Source organism: Mixophyes fleayi, chromosome 2 (assembly GCF_038048845.1).
Source record: "Mixophyes fleayi isolate aMixFle1 chromosome 2, aMixFle1.hap1, whole genome shotgun sequence".
NCBI lineage: Eukaryota > Metazoa > Chordata > Amphibia > Anura > Limnodynastidae > Mixophyes > Mixophyes fleayi.
In genome coordinates, this window is record NC_134403.1 from 217,489,859 (window position 1) to 217,508,230 (window position 18,372).

The 18,372-nt window shown below is 39.1% G+C and overlaps 1 protein-coding gene across 1 annotated transcript in view; it reads right to left on the reverse strand.

The window, feature by feature from the left end:
• Positions 1–17,055, reverse strand: part of LOC142138642 (protein argonaute-1) — a 75,985-nt gene extending 58,930 nt beyond the window's left edge. The window contains exon 1 of the mRNA XM_075195472.1: positions 16,927–17,055. Coding sequence (XP_075051573.1) covers positions 16,927–16,951 — 25 coding nt within the window. The 5' untranslated portion in view covers positions 16,952–17,055. The remainder of the gene's footprint in view (positions 1–16,926) is intronic.
• Between the last annotated feature and the right edge of the window lie 1,317 nt (positions 17,056–18,372).

The window sequence follows — 18,372 nt, forward strand, 5'->3', positions numbered from 1 at the left end:
AAAATCCAAGAGTCTAATTCTGGACCAAATAACATCCCACCCGTATACGGGATGGATTGTAATGATCTTTTAGACTCTGAATCCGCATTCCAAGTCCTTAACCATAACGCCCTTCTAGCTACTACAGCTGTAGCTGAAATAGACGAAGCTATGGAGGCCGAATTATGGGCCGCTTCATATACATAGCCTGCTGCCTCCCTTAGCTGCATGGCCAGAGGCAGTAAATCTGAATCCTGCAAGGCAGACTAACTGCCCTGCCCAGACTTCCATGGCCCTAGCTACCCAGGTAGAGGACAATGCTGGCCTGAGGCTAGTACCAGCGGCCAAGAAGATCGACTTCAGCAGGGATTCTAATTTTTTGTCAGTCGCATCCTGTAAGGCCGCTGACCCGGGTACAGGTATTGTAGTCTGACGAACCAATCTCGCCACAGGTGCATCCACCTTCGCCACCTGTTCCCAACGGGTCATATCCTCCTCCTGAAGGGGATACAAAACGCCAAACTTCCTTGGCATAGAGAACCTCTTATCTGGATATTTTCAAGAGGCCTCTACAATATCCCTCAACTCAGCTGAGGGAGGGAGGGAACCTGACCACCTGCTTAGAAGCTTTCTTAAAGAGAGAGCGGTCCAAGGACTTAGACCCTGGGGTTTGTTGAAGTAGAGGAGACTGACGAACTGCTTTTACCAGATCGTCCATACCCTTGTGCCTAGAGTTTCCTTCTGACTCTATAATGGACACATCTGAATTGTCCAACAATTCCTCCTCTGAGGAACTCAGAGTCTGACACTGACAACAGCGCTTTAGCTGGTCTACATCTTTTAATACTACGCTTGTGTCTAGGGTTCTCCAGTAGATGGGTAAGCCGGTCCAGGCCTTTAGCCACCGCTGACCAACCCACCTCTCCGATCTGGGAAACCCCTGGGAGGGTTGGGGAGGGTATTAACCCGACCCCTGGGGAAAATGACTCATCTGTCATTCCTACTGTTATACCCTGAGAAGCCACAGATGTAGATGGGATCTCAACTGGTTTAGATAACAGATTTACAAGGGTATTAACTCCCTGTGTTAAGGCAGCCGCCCACTCAGGAGGATCTACCGTTATGGTGGAGGTGTCTATAGGCTGTTTCACAGGAGCCACAGTGCAGGCCGCACAGAGCCCCCCCTGATCCAGCCGTTCACTTGTTAGTTTAACATTACATTTTGAACAGACATTATGTCTGGTATGTGTTTTGCTTTTATCTGCCATCACAAGATAAGAAAAACGGGGGGGGGGGGGGGGGGGGGGGGGGAAGGGGGAAGCGGTGTTCCTCAAACACATTCTCCTTCCACTGGCTCTCCTTCTGTGTTATTTACTTTAACAGCGTTTTGCCCTTTCTGTTATCTTAGGGGAAAACCTGTTAGAATGTGTTCCCTGCTAGCGCTATCATTAGTGCGCCAACCTCAAGAATTCAATGCCATCCCATGGGAGGAGGAACTTGGTATACTCCAGCTGGCTTCCGGGGAACCTCAGCAGTAAAGGCGCTTTCTGCCTAATGGCAGCACCCGTCCTGCATCAGCGGGGAGAGTCTCTTGCCGACTGCTTCCCGCTGTGAGAAGCGTTTCACTCTCCTGCTCTGTCAGCGGGGCCGCCCCCCTGACCAGCGCTTCTCCCACGAGTCAGCTCCGTTGTACACAAAGCCTCTCGCTGCTATCAAAAGAAAAAAACTTGCAAAAGAAACGGATAAAACCCATTACCAGTGAACCCTGTTCACTGTCTCTCTTGGAGCTCTTCAGGTGCGACCTTCTTCCAAGGGCACCCAATTCAAACTGAGGTATGTGGAGGAATTGGCGGGGGTGATATGCTGTCAGCTGAAAAAAGTTAACTCTTTGGGTGCCAGACTCCTCCCCCCCCAACTCAACCCCATGGTTAAGGAGTGTCCCCCAGATGGATGTAAGAGAAATACAGATTTCCTATACCAAACTATACACAATCTCAAAAATATGTGTGCGAGTGTAAGTGTGTGTGTAAAATATATATATATATATATATATATATATATATATATATATATATTAGTGTGTGTATATAGTGATCGGATCACTTATACATGGCTTATGCTATAAATGTACTTAAAGGAAGTAGCGCAGGGCGCTTATTTATATAATTGTACATGCACTTATTTTTGAGATCACAGTGGCCAAGTGGTTAGCACTTCTGCCTTACAGCGCTGGGGTTATGGGTTCAATTCCCGACAATGGCCTTATCTGTGTGGAGTTTGTATATTCTCCCCGTGTTTGCATGGGTTTTCTCCAGGTGCTCCGGTTTCCTCCCACACTCCAAAAACATACTGGTAGGTTAATTGGCTGCTATCAAAATTGACCCTAGTCTGTGTCTGTTAGAGAATTTAGACTGTAAGCCCCAATGGGGCAGGGACTGATGCGAGTTCTCTGTACAGCGCTGCGGAATTAGTGGCGCTATATAGACAAATGGTAAATATGTATACACACACACATTATATATATATATATATATATATATATTATATATATACACACACACACACACACACGTTAACCGGTGCATGATACTCATGCATTCTAGTCAAATCAAGCTACTTAAGGTGTTAAAAAGGTCATGCATTTGGGGCTAGGCCAGGCCTCCTCAGGGGAAGAGCGTTACTTCCCGACGTAAGCGCCCTTTTTTAACGTGGTTTTGTCCACATGTCACCACCTCATCATTCTTCTCCATCACCTCATCCTTCATCTTCATCGCCACATCCTTAATCTCCATCATCTTACTGTTCTAAAACCTCTCGATACACAACGTTTCTGCTAAACACCTTATCGCTGTGCTCAATCAGTCTTCCTTGAAGGGCAGTATTCATAACCTGCACTTTCACATCACTGCTTCTCCGTACTCGTGAAAATGCGACATACAATTATCCATGACCAAACACAGGCTCTGGTAAATAAATACCCACACGGTCAAGAGTTTGAGCCCTCAACTGGTAAATTTAGCCTTTACTACCCATCCCACGGGGGAAGGGGGGATGATGGAAGTTAACTGACTTCTATAATTTTTTTGTCAAATAATGTCAGTATACCAAATTTCAGGTCAATTGGATGAGCCCTTTCTGAGAAAATAGTTTTTCCTACACACACACACACACACTAACACACGCCGCTAGGCATGCGCGCGTGTATATATATATATATATCTCTCTATCATTTTACCATGTGTCCATAAACCAGAGCATTATGACTTGTTTAAGTGCCTAGCAACACAGTGCCTTATTTACAGTGAATTGGGGGAGCGTAATCTATCTGTGGTCTCCAGGGTGGATGTCTCGAGAGTAGAAAATTGATTCTCAGGCTTTGAGTCTAGTCTCATCGGTAATACTGCCCTATGTGCTTTTTACTTTACATAATAGACATGCTCAGTTACTTTTAATGATCAAATTATCTCGTCAATGCAATTGTGGGACATTCCCTTTTTTCTACTGCTCAGGCGCTGCAGGATAAATACACCAGACCACGCAGCTGGACGTGAGCTGCTAGGCCAATAAAACACAGGAGCTCATCTTGAGATGAGCAGTGGCACATGCATCAACTCCTGAAACAGGCCATGCCCCCTTGCAATTATTTTAATTCTACTTTATAGCCCTAAGTAAATCTGTATCTGATAAGTTTCACATTTCTATCATTAGTAGTCTCCAGTAAACAAACATGCAGCTGTCCATGGTGTCTGAAAAAGGACATGATCTTCCCATTCCCTAACTATTTTCCCATAGACTTCAGGCCTGAACTAAAAAAGAAAAAAACCTGCATCCCCTCTCTCCCTCTTTCACTACTGTCAGTTTATACATCAAATTCCTGAGGTGGGAGAAGATCTAGACTGATATAAAAATCAAAATAATAGACATATCATACCCACAGCTCAAGGAACAACAAGGCACTCAGACTATTAACCACATACTAACAAGACTTTAAATGAGCAACAATATAAAAACACACAGGTATATATTTGTTACAATGTAAAACAAAAGTTAGGAAATCAATAGTTCTAATTTGATAATCTATATTGAAACAACTATCAGGCCAGCAAAGCTATATAGTTTGCCGTGATATATAACAATTTGTTGACATTTCTTATGGTTTACATTTGGATATTCCTAACTAAAAACTAGAGCACCATTCTCTTGCTAACTATCTTTTTCGCTAGGTACCTATTCTTAATTTTATTTTTTAGTTCAGATTTGACTAATTCTTCTCCTGAAGTTAATATACAAATGCACAATGAAAAAATAGATATATTTTTGCAAGCATTTGGAACGTAGTGGTAGAGTTGCTTTTTCTGGGGAGTCTTTTTAGTGGGTGTTGCACACACGTTCAAAACAGATTCCAGAATGTAATCATGTGCTACATAAACTATAGCAAAGAGTATTGTGAGAACACATAGGGTTAACCCGGCGGTTCCCAAACTGTGCGCCGCGGCTCCCAGGGGTGCCGCGGGCCAGACATAAAAGAAAAACCAAAACACAGAAACTTACCAATCCGCCGGGACCCAGCAGCCTCCTCTCTCCTGCAGCTGTCACTGAATATCGACGTCAGTAACAAGCTGCAGGAGAGAGGAGGTTGCTGGGGCCCGACGGATTGGTAAGTTCATGTGTTTTTTTTGTTTTTTTTTATGGCTGGCGCCTGGCGCGGGGCAGAGTGAGAGGGATCGTGGCAGAGGATGGTGACAGCGGGGCAGAGGAGGGGGACACAGCGTGACAGGGGGCAGTGTGTCTGGGGGCAGAGTGCCTGAATGCAGAGGGGGCAGAGTGCCTGAATGCAGAGGGGGCAGAGTGCCTGAATGCAGAGGGGGCATTTTTGCATACAACTAAATAAGTATTTCTGTCCTGACCTAAATACTTATTACAATTTTTCGACCCAACTACTTCTAAAACAGGACTGCTCAATAATTATTTTGGAGGGGTGCCTTGAAAAAATTGAGACTCTAAGGGTGCCGCGAACTGCAAAAGTTTGGGAACCACTGGGTTAACCTATAAATAACAAAATATGTTCATACCTTTTCTTAGCCGAATATAAACAAAGGTTTAAAAATCATGGGTGTTGCCCCTGCTGTGACAATTCACCCATTTTATGTGCAGGAGTACAGGATAGCATTGCATGTGGTAGTATATCACCTAAAGATTGTGGAAAGCCCAAACACACTGTTGCAAACACAGACTGTATCTGCATGCTCGATAAATGCTGTGATAACACTATAAAATTGTGGAAATGTTATCACTTTATGATGCATGCATTTAAAACTAAATATAAACTCTCAACAGCTAATTAAAAATTTTAAGAATGAGTAGAAGTGGTAAATGTCATTTAACACAAAATGAATTAAAAAAAAAAAAAAATGTAGCAGTGCTATCTATAGGGAGTCACAAATCTGACCCCAAATTCCCTGTTCTGCCTTTTTATGCTAGTGCTGCATTGAATGGAAGGATGAAATGAGATAAAAAACACTCTCTCTGAAAGGAGCATGTGTAGAGGGGCTTCAAGGCAGAAAGGGGGGTTTGTTGCCAGTAGAGAGAGGATCAGCCATAGCTGAGATGGCCACATTTTTTCCTCATCATGAAACTGCAAGGCCTCACAGACTCCCTTTTGTCATGCAAATTAGCTTGATCGGACATTGTTTTTGGCAGGGGAGGGGTGTAAATAAAATTTAGAGTTAAACACAGACTTTGCCCTTTAATGTTGGAGTTTAACCCAATTACTGCCAAACAGATCTACAGAACATATCTCAAAACATCACCATACCTCAATTAAGGAAGCATGTGATTAGGTGTTTGTCCTATATATTAAAGTCTTTTTAAATGTCTTCCCAGAGAGAAAGTCACAGGGAAAATACTTAATGATATTAGAATGCAATCAAATGAGCAATCAGGGTTATAAACCTGCTACATAACTAAAATGTCCATATATTTACTCCTAACTATGACATTTTTCTTATCGATCAATAGAGCTAGGAGAAAATACAGAAAATGTCTTTAGGCTAAACAATCATATACAAGATAAGAGTTTTTTCATAGAGTAAATAAAAAAAACTAAGCTCTGTTGTCAATGGACTTAATGTGTGAACACACAACTGATCCAGAGCAAAACAAAAACACAAAGCAATGGCTTTTCCACAACCCCTCCTGCTGGAGAGGCTGTCCATCTGTCGTCCAGGTTGGGGGGAGGGTTACAGACAGAAAAGAAATAAAGAGTCATTGGGGTGAACCAAGAGGGAACCTGGCATATAAAGCATAACACTGCCAACTGCTATGAGTGTTGCAGTTTCAGATTTTGAATCCAGTCATGTAGAACCATGAATTGTACAAATGCACCAAACTTTCTTTTGCAAGTAAGGTACAAATCAAAGCAGCAACAATTCTTAAAATAATTTTGTAAGCTACAAATGTAGGAAAACATGTAAATATGTAACATTATAACAAGCAGTTTTCGAAGAATGAAAAATCACACTTGATGTAAGCCCATGAATCGGAGTATGTTCATAAGTAACAAGGAAGCCATATAAACTCAACAAATGAAAATGCTTCACAAGAATATGGCAATAAAATGAGAGATACAAAAGAAATAGAAAATTAATGTAAGAGAAAAGGCCTTTACCTCCAAACAACATGGACATTTTATTAGGAGCGGCATGCGTGTGCTTGCCTTAATATTCTGCCACTGTCCAGAAACACACTTGTAAGTCAGTGTATGTGCTTGTGTGGTAGAGAATTCAGCCTAAAAGCACCACTGGGACGAGGACTAAGGTGGATGAAATAAATTATATATATATATATATATATATATATATATATATATATATATATATATATATATATATATATATATACACACACACACATACACACACACACATACACTATATAAAGTGCTGTGGTGTAATGCGTTGACACTATAAAAGGTTAATAATTCATGAGAAAACTATGTGTCAAACATTGTAACATTTTCTGGATGGTTTCTGTGGGTATAAACTAGTATGTTATAAATAAATGATGATTCTCAATGACAAACTCCCTAGTTGTAATCATTTATATCTGTGGGTGCTTTTAATGTCATTGGAAGACTAATGCTTTATTGATAAAACAAAAGGTGATTAGTGAAGTAAAAATTGAGTACACTTGGCAATGTTTAGAAATATAAAGAGCCAATAAGACTTGAGATCTAGAAAGTAATGAGTAAGGAGAGAATGCCCTGGGTTAAGATATCAAAATTGGAGATAAAAGTGTAGTGTTTTTTTCTAGAATGGTGTCCCAGTTCAATTTAGGAATAGGGACAACTGTCTTGAAAATGAGACACTTTGGGTGTTATAGGTAAGTATCCCACTTGCACCACACAATAACGGTAAGAAATAAGTTATTGTTTCAACTTGTTTCATTTCTCTGCACAGAATGTTTGATGTATATTATTTTAAGTGCAAAAAGTGTGTGGATTCCTAAGGCAGCATGCCTAAAGCATATTGTGTGACATAAACAGTAAATGTAAATTAGCACCTCTGTTGGGCTAGGATCAGGGGAAGGCATCAACTTCATAAATGCAAAAAGGTGCTGCAGCAGCTATACACAACACCCAGAAGTGGTTCCAGGCGCCATTGAAGGAGCTTAGTGGTGGCAGAAGCCGCTTTCTTACAACTGGCTTCACAGTTGGCACTTATAGTTAGTGCGTATCTGGTGGCAAAGTAACACCAGTAGGCGTTACGGTTATGGAGGGTAAAAAGAACCTCAAGGCTCAAAAAACCACAGGTAAACGGATTAGTGAAAAGGCATGGAGGCACAATAAGCTCATGCTGCGCAAAAATACTGTTTCAGGAGGGTTTTTTGGATTAGCCCTTGCAAACACATGTAATGACTGGAAATAATATAATCAATGGAAGGACAGGATTTGTTCCTCCGGTCAAAAGACAAAAAAAAAACCCACCATTAAACTAAACCTGACTTTGACTGACCTCACCTAGATGGATCTTTTTAATAAAGCACTGTAGCTTAGTGGTTAGCACTTCTGCCTCACAGCACTGGGGTCATGAGTTTGATTCTCAACCATGGCCTCTGTGAGGAGTTTGTATGTTGCATGGGTTTCCTCCCACACGCAAAAAACAATCTAGTAGGTTAATTGGATGCAATCAAATTGGTGTGTGTGTGTGTGTGTGTTAGGGAATTTAGACTAAGCTCCAATGGGGCAGGGACTGATGTGAGTGAGTTCTCTGTACAGTGCTGCGGAATTAGTGGCGCTATATAAATAATGAATGGTGATGATAATAACTCAAGCATCACACATCACATTACAGACAACTACTTTATATTAGTTAATACATAATTATTTCTACAATCATAGGCAATAGAAACCTTAAAGAACCTGATTCATTAAGGGAAAAAAAAAAAGGGAAAAAAATGAGTAAGTTTTCCACTGTTACAATGCAATGGGTGCAAATTAGATTTTTATTTTGCACATAAAATAAAATACTGTGTTTTTTTCATGTAGCACACAAATACTTGATAGCTTTACTTGTACACTGAAGTTTAAAGTTGATCAAGGACATGCCATACCCAAATATAAATCTGCCATCACATTTTAAATTTACGTTCTCCTCCAATGCAGCATGGTTTTGCAAAGGTGCAAAGTTTCTAATTTTTTTGCTTTACTTTCCTTACTGAATCAGGCCTAAAATGTATAAACTACACGTCCTATTCACAACATAACCAAATCACTACATAACATATAAAGGTCGGACTCTGTGGTTTTTAGAACATAAAATTCCAAAAGCTGAAGTTGCATGCAATAGCTTTTAAATCAAGCATTCATTAGAAGGCCAAAAAATATCTAACTTCACAACATTGCTCAAGATAACCTGATAAGATATGGCTGCCTCCTTGACAAGCAATCCTCTGAGCTTAGCAAATGTACTGTAAGCATATTGTAAATATACAAAAAAATTAAGCTCTAATTCTATTCTACAAAAAAAAAAAAAAAAAGGAAAATAGAATCTTGACGAGATGGAGCTTATGACCAGTATTTTGAGGAATGTATCTGCCTCTTTCTATAAAACCTTGGCTACATGGACCCAATTTAATAATATCCTGCCTCCACACTTCTAGCTTCAGTCCCCACTGCATAATCCCATCCTGAGCTTCCAATTTCCTATCATTGCTTCATTGTCCAAGACGTACCAGTGTCCAACCCCCTATCCCACTCCATGGGGTAAATTTACTAAAAGGTGACTTTCAAACCTATAGTAAAACGGCTGAATTTTACCAATATTAAAATATTGGTCTGTCAGATTTACTTATATACTGTTTGACAAACGTCCAGAAAGAAAAACCTCAAAAAAAAAGCCCAAAAAAAAAATAAAAGGAAGTTGTAAGAGTGCTCAAACAGCATGCTGTTTAAGCTATTTTGCCATTCAGAACATAAGAGGAGACACCATTGACATATGAATTATGGTGGCAATCATTTATTAAGGAGCAAAATGAATAATTAACTTACAAAGCAAATTTTATTTTCATTATATTAAGGGTCAATATTATTGTATTACACTGTGGGAGCAATAAAAATAATATAATTATGTTAAGGGGGCAATAGTATTCAATTGCTAATGGGGACAATTATGCACTAAATATTACATTCATAATATAGTAATACAATAATAATAACGCCTTAATAAAATGAAAAATAAGATTTGCCCTACAAGTGAGTTATAGAGTAATGTTGCCCTTTGATCAATAAATAAGGAGTGCACCCATAATTCATAAGTCAGTGGTGTCTCCGCTATATCAGATACTTCTATGTGAAGGAATTACATTTACCACCTGATCAATTTAGCATTTTGTATTTCACAGTCAGTAGTGGACCTTGTTTTTTCTTCAAGCCACTTGAAGAAAATACAAGTGACTTGTTTGTTTTACAGTCTATTTTGCCCATTATAATACAAATAAGGTCAATCCAATGAAAAAAATAGCAAGAGATCGGGGCTAAGAAAAAAAAAAAAAAATCAAAAAAAAAAATCACAGGAGCAGGCAAGTCAATGCACCTTAACATAAGACATATCTGTTGGCATCTAAATTTTGGAAACTTTTTCTATTAATATCAGCGGATGCACTGCTACCCTGGATCCATAAATGGCCTTGCTAGCTCCTATATTTCACTGACTGGCGACTGAATTCTACCCTTTGTTTTCACCCTTAGGTCTAGAATAATTGATGAATGATATTTCCCCCCCCCCCTCCTCTACTCTGCCAATGACCGCCACCTCATAGATTACCTCTTCCCACTACCACCTCCAGGACCCAGGACTTCAAGCGTGCCCTTAAAACACTTCTTTATTCAAGCTAATCAGCCCCCTAATAACTCCTTTGCCTTAGCCATCACATCTACTCCCTAATTCAGTACTATCTTATTTGTGTCCTCCCCTACCCTTTAGGATGTAAGCAGTCATGTACAGGGCCCATTTTCCTTGAGTTCTCCTTCTACTATTCCATCACCCTCTGTACCTCCAAGCCTGCTTCCCTAGCCCTGCCTTCTTGAGCATAGGCCTACTTTGCATAGGACATTACCATCACTCTTTTACAGTCCCATAAATAAGTTGATATGCATTACCAAGTTATCTGTGTGTCATTTGTTTAATCAGTATGTCTAGTCTATGTATTATTTTATATGTATTATGTAATGTATTATGGACTATTACTGTGTTTATTGTATACTACTGTAAATGTCATGTGCAGCGCTCCAGACCTTTTGTGACACCTTATAAAATATAATTATTATTATTAATAATAATAATAATGGCTATATTTAAATTGGCTACTTAGTACGTAATTACAAGTCAGGTGGCTAGAAGACAGTATCTACATAAAATGTACAGAGCTTTGCTACTTTTCATATTTTTAGAACGAATAGGATATACAGGGTAAAAGGAGGACTAACTAGGGCTAGATCCTACTAACTTTTATTCATTAAAGCAGCATTTAGAGCTCAACATAATATCTTACATTTGTGTATAAATTATTACATGTATACATACATCAAGGCATTATTAACTAAATATTTGTAATTTTTACCACTAATATAATGGGATCAGAAAACCAAAAAGGTTTTCATTGAACCTTGACTGACACTGGATATATCTATACCTCAGTTGTCATAGTTACATATTTGCATTCAATAGTAAACATGTATTCTGGTGACAGTTACTATATACACACAACGTAACATTCTACAATAACAATTTATAAGTTAATTTACTTGTAAAAACATCTGTTATGAGGTCATACGATCTTTACAACAGTAATTGTGTTTTGTTCATTCTGTTTTACAAATACATTCACACAATGTCAGTCTATAATATGAGAGCAAAAACCTGATCAGTTAGTTGATTGTTCCTGAAAGTGACAGTACACAAGGAAATCACCTGGATTTACATATAGATTACATTTTTACGAATGCTTTTGAACATAGTTAAAACAAGAAAAATAGATCCCCCGTCCACTTCTCAAGTTAGTGTTTTTATTAAGTAGGGATAATGATAATTATCTACAATTATATTGTGCCACCAAATTCCACAGCGCTGTTCAGAGAATATTTGTCATTCACATAAGTCCCTGCCCCATTGGAGCTTACAGCTAATTCCCTCACACAAACACACCAGGGTTAATTTTGTCAGCAGCCAGTATAGTGTTTGGACTGTGAAAGTAAACTGAGCACCTGAAGCAAACCTAAGCAAACACAAGTAGAACTTACAACCTCCACAAGGAGAAGGCCCTCGTAGGAAATGCAACTCATGATCCGATGTGAGACAGCAATGCTAACCACTGTGCAGCCTATTGCTTCCTATGGACTGCTGGCAATGACAGATCACAGGTCAGGTATGAACGTACCTGGAATTTAAACCCATTTCTTTTCTAGGACCATCTCAGGGTTCAACACCAAAATTGCACTGGCCATGCTAAAACTTTGAACTCCATATATTATAGATTTCAAAGTGTAGAGTTTATATAATATACTATATGCATATTCCGTAGTGCTTTACAAATATTTCACTGAGACATTTCTATATCGACCACACATGTTGCAATATTGATTCCGTGTGTGTTGCCCCAAAACAAGTCTGATGCCAGATAACAATCCTATCAAAATCTACAGCACAATTATGAGACATGACAAGAAATGCAGTCAGATGGTGACCGTTATCAGTCTGTATGCTCAGTCATCTTCCATCCATACAAAACTGGTTTAATGAAGCCAGAAGTGATTCGGAAATTTAACCTGAATGAATGGCCAGCTATGGGACAATTTGGTGATCCTGCTGCTTGACTCTCAGATGTCACGACTGGGTCAAACAGGGTGTGGCCACCAGGACTAAACAAGACTCCTACACAATTATTCTTAGCATTGCCAATAATCACCTATTTTCTATTATTTAGATTACATAAATGTGTCTTGTTCCATGGTTTACTTATGGTGTCTTTTTGGGCATATCTCAGACGCGAGAAGCTATTTTTTTCTCTGAAAGTAATTTTTATTCAAGTAATTGAGAAGTAGACGAAATCCTGCAGTGTATTAGTGTGTTTGCAGCACAAAAGGTAAGACTCAACTGCAATAGAAACACCAAAATATGTGAGACTATTCTAGGTCTGTGATGGGCAATAGGCAGGCCTACAAGCTTTCACCTGCACACCCCAGCTCCATCTTGCTTTATTGTCAGATGTATTTGTTATGGCTTGTAACACTTGTTTAAAATGCCTGCTGATATATTAGAGCTAGACGTCTTTCTTTAATCATATGTATTGTTTAACTTAACTTATTACTAAGAACAATGGTAACGTGCTGCCCTTTTGAAGGTTAGAGGGCCACCCAATCTGCCACTGAAGTGTATCAGTTTGCCTATCACTGTTATATGTGAAGCCAAACATCAACCATGAAATTATAGAGTATATATTTGTAATTCAACTATAGAAAATAAAACAAAAAACACATATCTTGTGGAATAATGCATTTCCAAAATATGCAAGAGGTGGATCATACATCAGATTTGTTTCTCATCTTGCCGCTTTTACGGTAAAAGCAATTTGTAGTTTAGTTAAGTACTTATGCTACTATAAAAAGGGAAAAAAGGGAAAAATAACCTATGAAAATAAGTAGGTGGTCACCTTTAATGCAAAACTGCATAGAAGCAGACTGTAACATGTTGTTGCAAGCATAATAGCTGAAGACTGTGTACAAGTATATATCACTGTCTTGGACAACTAAAATATTCAGCTGTTACCGGCACCATGCAAAAATGGGTGCAAAATTTTATCTTATTGTTTAAAGTTATCCTCAGAAAGGAAGTATCTAGAAATATAAGTAAATGCTTAAGCCTTCCCTGATAGTTCAAATACTACTCTCTTGCATATATAAAAAGTTCTCTACGCCACCCTAGGGCATCCCAGGGATGGCTTTCCGCCCCTCAAACCCAACCCCCCTGATTTTCACTGTATCCCTATATTTTCTTTGGGTTTATATTTTTTGGTGGTGCTTTGATATCTCTTGAAGCCCTGGTGGATCTTACTTTTAAGATGAAGAATACCCCCTCCAGTGTAAGAGGACCAATAATAGTGATCCTGTCATTATACAAATGAAGTTTCAGCTTAAATTTAAAAATCTTAATTCTGGTGCCAACATACTTTTTGTAGTACTGTTTAACGTAGGGACATTGTACAATGATAAAACTTCAATAAAAGAAAATAATCACAAAATTATTTTGTCATACCTTATTTGATTAATATTCAAACATCTCTGGCAGATTTCTAGAGATATAATTGTTATCGTAGATTTGTAAGGTGCCACAGTGCTCTGCAGCACCATACACAAGATATACACAACTTTTCATTTGTAATTTGCCTGTACTTATAACAGTATAATGACATTAAAGTGCATGATAAATAATGTTATAAAACGACTCATTGACATAGTAAAAACAACAATAAGGGGCATATTCAATTCTCAGCAGTTTCCACCGCAGAAAAACTATTACCAGTATTACGGTAATAGTAAGCTGGATTTCATCTCGCGGCGAGCTGAAATCCAGCAAGAAAAGTACCATAATACCGGTATTTACGTGCACTATTACCATAATGACGGTAATAGAGCACACGGCGCGTTCATTTTGGCTATAACGCCAACAATTGAATATGCACCTAAGAGAATAATTCCCCCCGAAGTACCGCCGCGTTAAACATATTACCATTATTACGGTAATATTAACCCGGCTTGACCTGCGAGCAAAAAGCAGGCGTTAAAACTACCGTAATAATGGTATTTACGCGCACTATTACCAGTGGGTAGTAGCGCGCAGGCCACCTTACTTTTTCAAGTAATACGGCCAATTGAATTCCACCGTAAGAGCCCGATTCACGTTTGGATGTACGTCCATTTGTGCAGAGTATCTTGCCCGGAATAGCTCTGAGCATGCTCAGAAACAGACCTTACACCAATAAAAGCAAGTGCATGCAATTCATGTTCAAACTCAAATAACACTTCTAACTGCCTACGATTCGTGGGAAGCGACGGGCAGGGAAATGCACAGTAAGGGCGTGCCAATGCAGACGATTCAAGTCCTGGGTTTCTTGCAAGTACGCCTGTCTTCAGCTGTATAATTTGCACTATCTACAGTGCAGGTGTAAGTTCCGACCGATAGTGATGATTGAGACGGCATAGTCGGTTTTAAAAACTACACGTATGTGTGCCACTAACTAACACAGAACATGTAAACTATATAGTAAACTATAAAAACACATTGTATGTACAATACGCATTAAACGCATCTTGAGTTATGGATTGAATGTAAAATAATTCTTTGAAAAGCCATATTGATATTAATACTATATTTTATAACAATCTTTTTTGTATGCGTTCTGATATGACCTTGCATTGTACAGTCTGTTCTATCTGCATACATTAAGCAAGTATCGTTTAGGCAGAGTGTACTTACACTCAGATTCAAAGCTAATCGCATCTTGAGATCCTCTTGTATTTGAATACGGGTGGAACTATGATCAGTTTCTGTGAATCAGGACCAAATACTCAAATGTAAAATCCATGGGATCCATTCACATATATTCAAATTGGTTTTAAAATAAGCCACAAACTAAGTTACAGTAAATTAGGGCCTTCTTTTCTATTTCATTGTGAGTTCCTGTATTTTATTCAAGGTGCCTTCAATGTGTTTCTACTTGTAAAGTGTTGTGGAATAAGTGGCGTTATATAAATACAGAATATTGAACATTTTTAGCAAATTGGCTTCCTGCAGTTCTACAAATGCAACCTGCTGGTGTAACCATCAAAAGGTCAACACATCACAGGTCGTCTTCCTAAACAAACCAAGTTTCCCAGACTCTTCCCAGTATGTTACAGATAACTGCATCTCTTACTCAGTAATACAGGCATTTGGCCTGAACTCAACATCTTTGGAAAGAGACTGTTCTGTGTCAACACAGTCTGCCTGATGGAAGGCAAAATATGCCAGGCTCTGACCATCTAGTTAACTCCTGAAGTTCAAGGTGACAGATCAGTGGTAAGGTCTTAACTTGGGGTTTTGGGACACATCTCATGGATTACATTAAGCTTGGAGATCTTTACTCATTTTTCAGAGCCTGTCTGCCGTTAGTGCAAAACATTATTCATTTAAATTACCAGTGTGACATTTTAAGCATAACGTTGACATTAGGATTGTAGTTAAGCACTGATCTCCTAACATACATATATCAGGGCATGACTGTTGATAAACACACCTGAACATGTGAGAAAAAAATCTGAAAACTGAAAGGAAACCAGTTTCTTTTTTATATATTATTTAATTGCAGCCATTATTGGCAGGCTTCATATTATGATTATTTAGCATAAAATGCCTAGTGAATATTAATTTTACAGCTAAAAAATACTGGCAGGTAGAGAGTCTATTAAGTTAATAAAACTTAACAAAAAGTGGGGATATAACTTTCTACTTCAAATAGGTTGCAAATTGAACTTGCAGCAGCTACTTAAACCAATGACTTCACAAAATGCAGTTACTGTGTACAATGATTCATTCCGTAAAAATACAGGTGGAGGCAGCCGATGTTTCACTTCTTACAGCCATTCATTATACTCTGTTACATGATTCAAACGGACTCTCAGCCTTTAGACCTCTTCTGGTACACCACAGCCATCAGACACACATTCCGGCTTTATGTCTGACACAAAACAAAGAACAAAAACACAGCGTCCCTTCATGTGGGGCGTGCAGAGAAAACTTCTATAGGCAAATCCCTGCACTAACCATCTTATCAGGGGTCGTGTTCAGGAGCTCTGACTGCAACTTGATTCGTGCTATGAACAAACAATGAATAATTCTCATTTATCCTATTTTGATCAAGCATTTCCCGACTGTATAGTATGAGAAAAAAAAGTGTGTAATTTATGGTGTAAGTAATACATTTCACCGGGAAATAAATAAAACAAATCCCTCCCTGTCACAACTCTCCATGATATGCTGCCAGCTAAGGGGATAAGTCACTTATTGATGTTCTTACTGTAGCATTTAATAGACTCCTACTTATACCACATCTAATGACACCTCTCAGTACTGAAACCAGCAAACTTCCTTAAAAAGCCACTGAGAAGTTTCAGCAGCTGCAAAAATTAACATGGCCCAATCTAATACTCCCATGGACTATTCACATCCTTTTCAATAGCCTGGTTTAAAGCAACCTACCATTCCCCTTTACCATCAGAGATGCCCAAATATACTTAGTTGAGGGGAACTCTCCATTAACATTAGTTGCAGTCTGCAATAGACTTCTCTTTTCTCCCCTCATTTTCCAATGTGTTCCCTTCCTTGTTCTAGAAAAACGCCCCGGTCCATTGCTCACCTGGTGTAGAAGGTCCAGCTTCCATCCCATCCACCCAGCTTGCTCTTAGCCCTAGTGCACAAGGTAGCCTGGTCCCTGACTGTTCAGCTGCAGCTGCTGCCTCTGTTTTCTAAGCCTCCAGCATGCCCACGCACGCGCATCTTGAGCTCCAGCCGACTAGCCAATCACAGAGGTCGAAGCAATTTTGCTCGAAAACAACTTTATTGAAAAGCCGCATGTGCATACAAGTTCGCTTCATTATAATGTATTTGAACGTGAACCTACGCGGCGATTACAACTACCGTGTTATATCATCGCGGCTCCTAACTAGGTTTTGCTTTTAGACTTTTTTTTATACCTCAAAACATTTCAAACCACCACCGAGTTCGACAAAATGGCTTTATTTACTTTTTTTCTACCTTTAACGGCTATACAATGCAGAACTGACACTTTAATAAGCGGGCGGATTCCGTTAAAATACAGGAGCCAACCAAAGGTTTCGGAGACATTGAGGGGTTATTTCATTTACATTGCTCAAAGGTGCAAATCTGCACTAAAACTATGGTGATCAGACATTTGTTTTTATAGTCCAACTTGCACTAGCTATAGACTGCTTTTACAGCAGGTTATAAATTACCATGACACAGTGCTTTTATTATCAATATTTATTTAGCACCAGCATACTCTGTAGCTCCTTACCATTGGGATAAAACACCATAATAAAACAAGACTTGGGGCTAGATTTACTATCAGCCGTGTTGGTAAAACCGCAGATTTTCGGAAAGTTTGCTGGTGCTATAGCCATCGCCGTATTTACTAACGCTAAAACCGCCGTCCAAACGGCCAGAAATGACTTTTTTCAAAACCGCCTCTAGAAATCGCCATGACGATTTGAACATACAAACAGCCGGATTTACTATTGGGCGGTTTGTTAAACCGCAGGGAAAGCGCCATTCAAATGACCAAAATGAAAGAGCTGCTTGTGAGCGGCGAGATTGCTCAAACTGAGCTATTTTGCCATTCAGAACATAAGAGAAGGCACCATTTCATGTTCAATGATTACTCCATTAGGATTGTATATGGGAAATGGGCAAAGTGTAATGTAATTTCAGGGTAGTGTTTTGTTTTTTTTCCCCCTGTATGATTGCATCTTATTTTCTGAAATCAACATATTTTTACATAAACTTTTTTTGTTTAAAAAAATCAACAATAATAATGGTGCTTACAAATAATCAGGATGCACAATGTGTCATTACATAGTGAACCCTTAATTTAATGTTAATGCAATCCAAATGTGCTTCCCCAGCCAGGAGTCACAGTGGCATGAGCTAAAGGTCGCTTTCTATAGGCTCGCAGGTATCCCAAATGTAATGGGAGCAATAGATTGCACTCATATTGGCCTGAGACCACCTCACCACAGGGCAGAAGTTTTCATTAATCACCATCATTACCACTCCCTGAATGTGC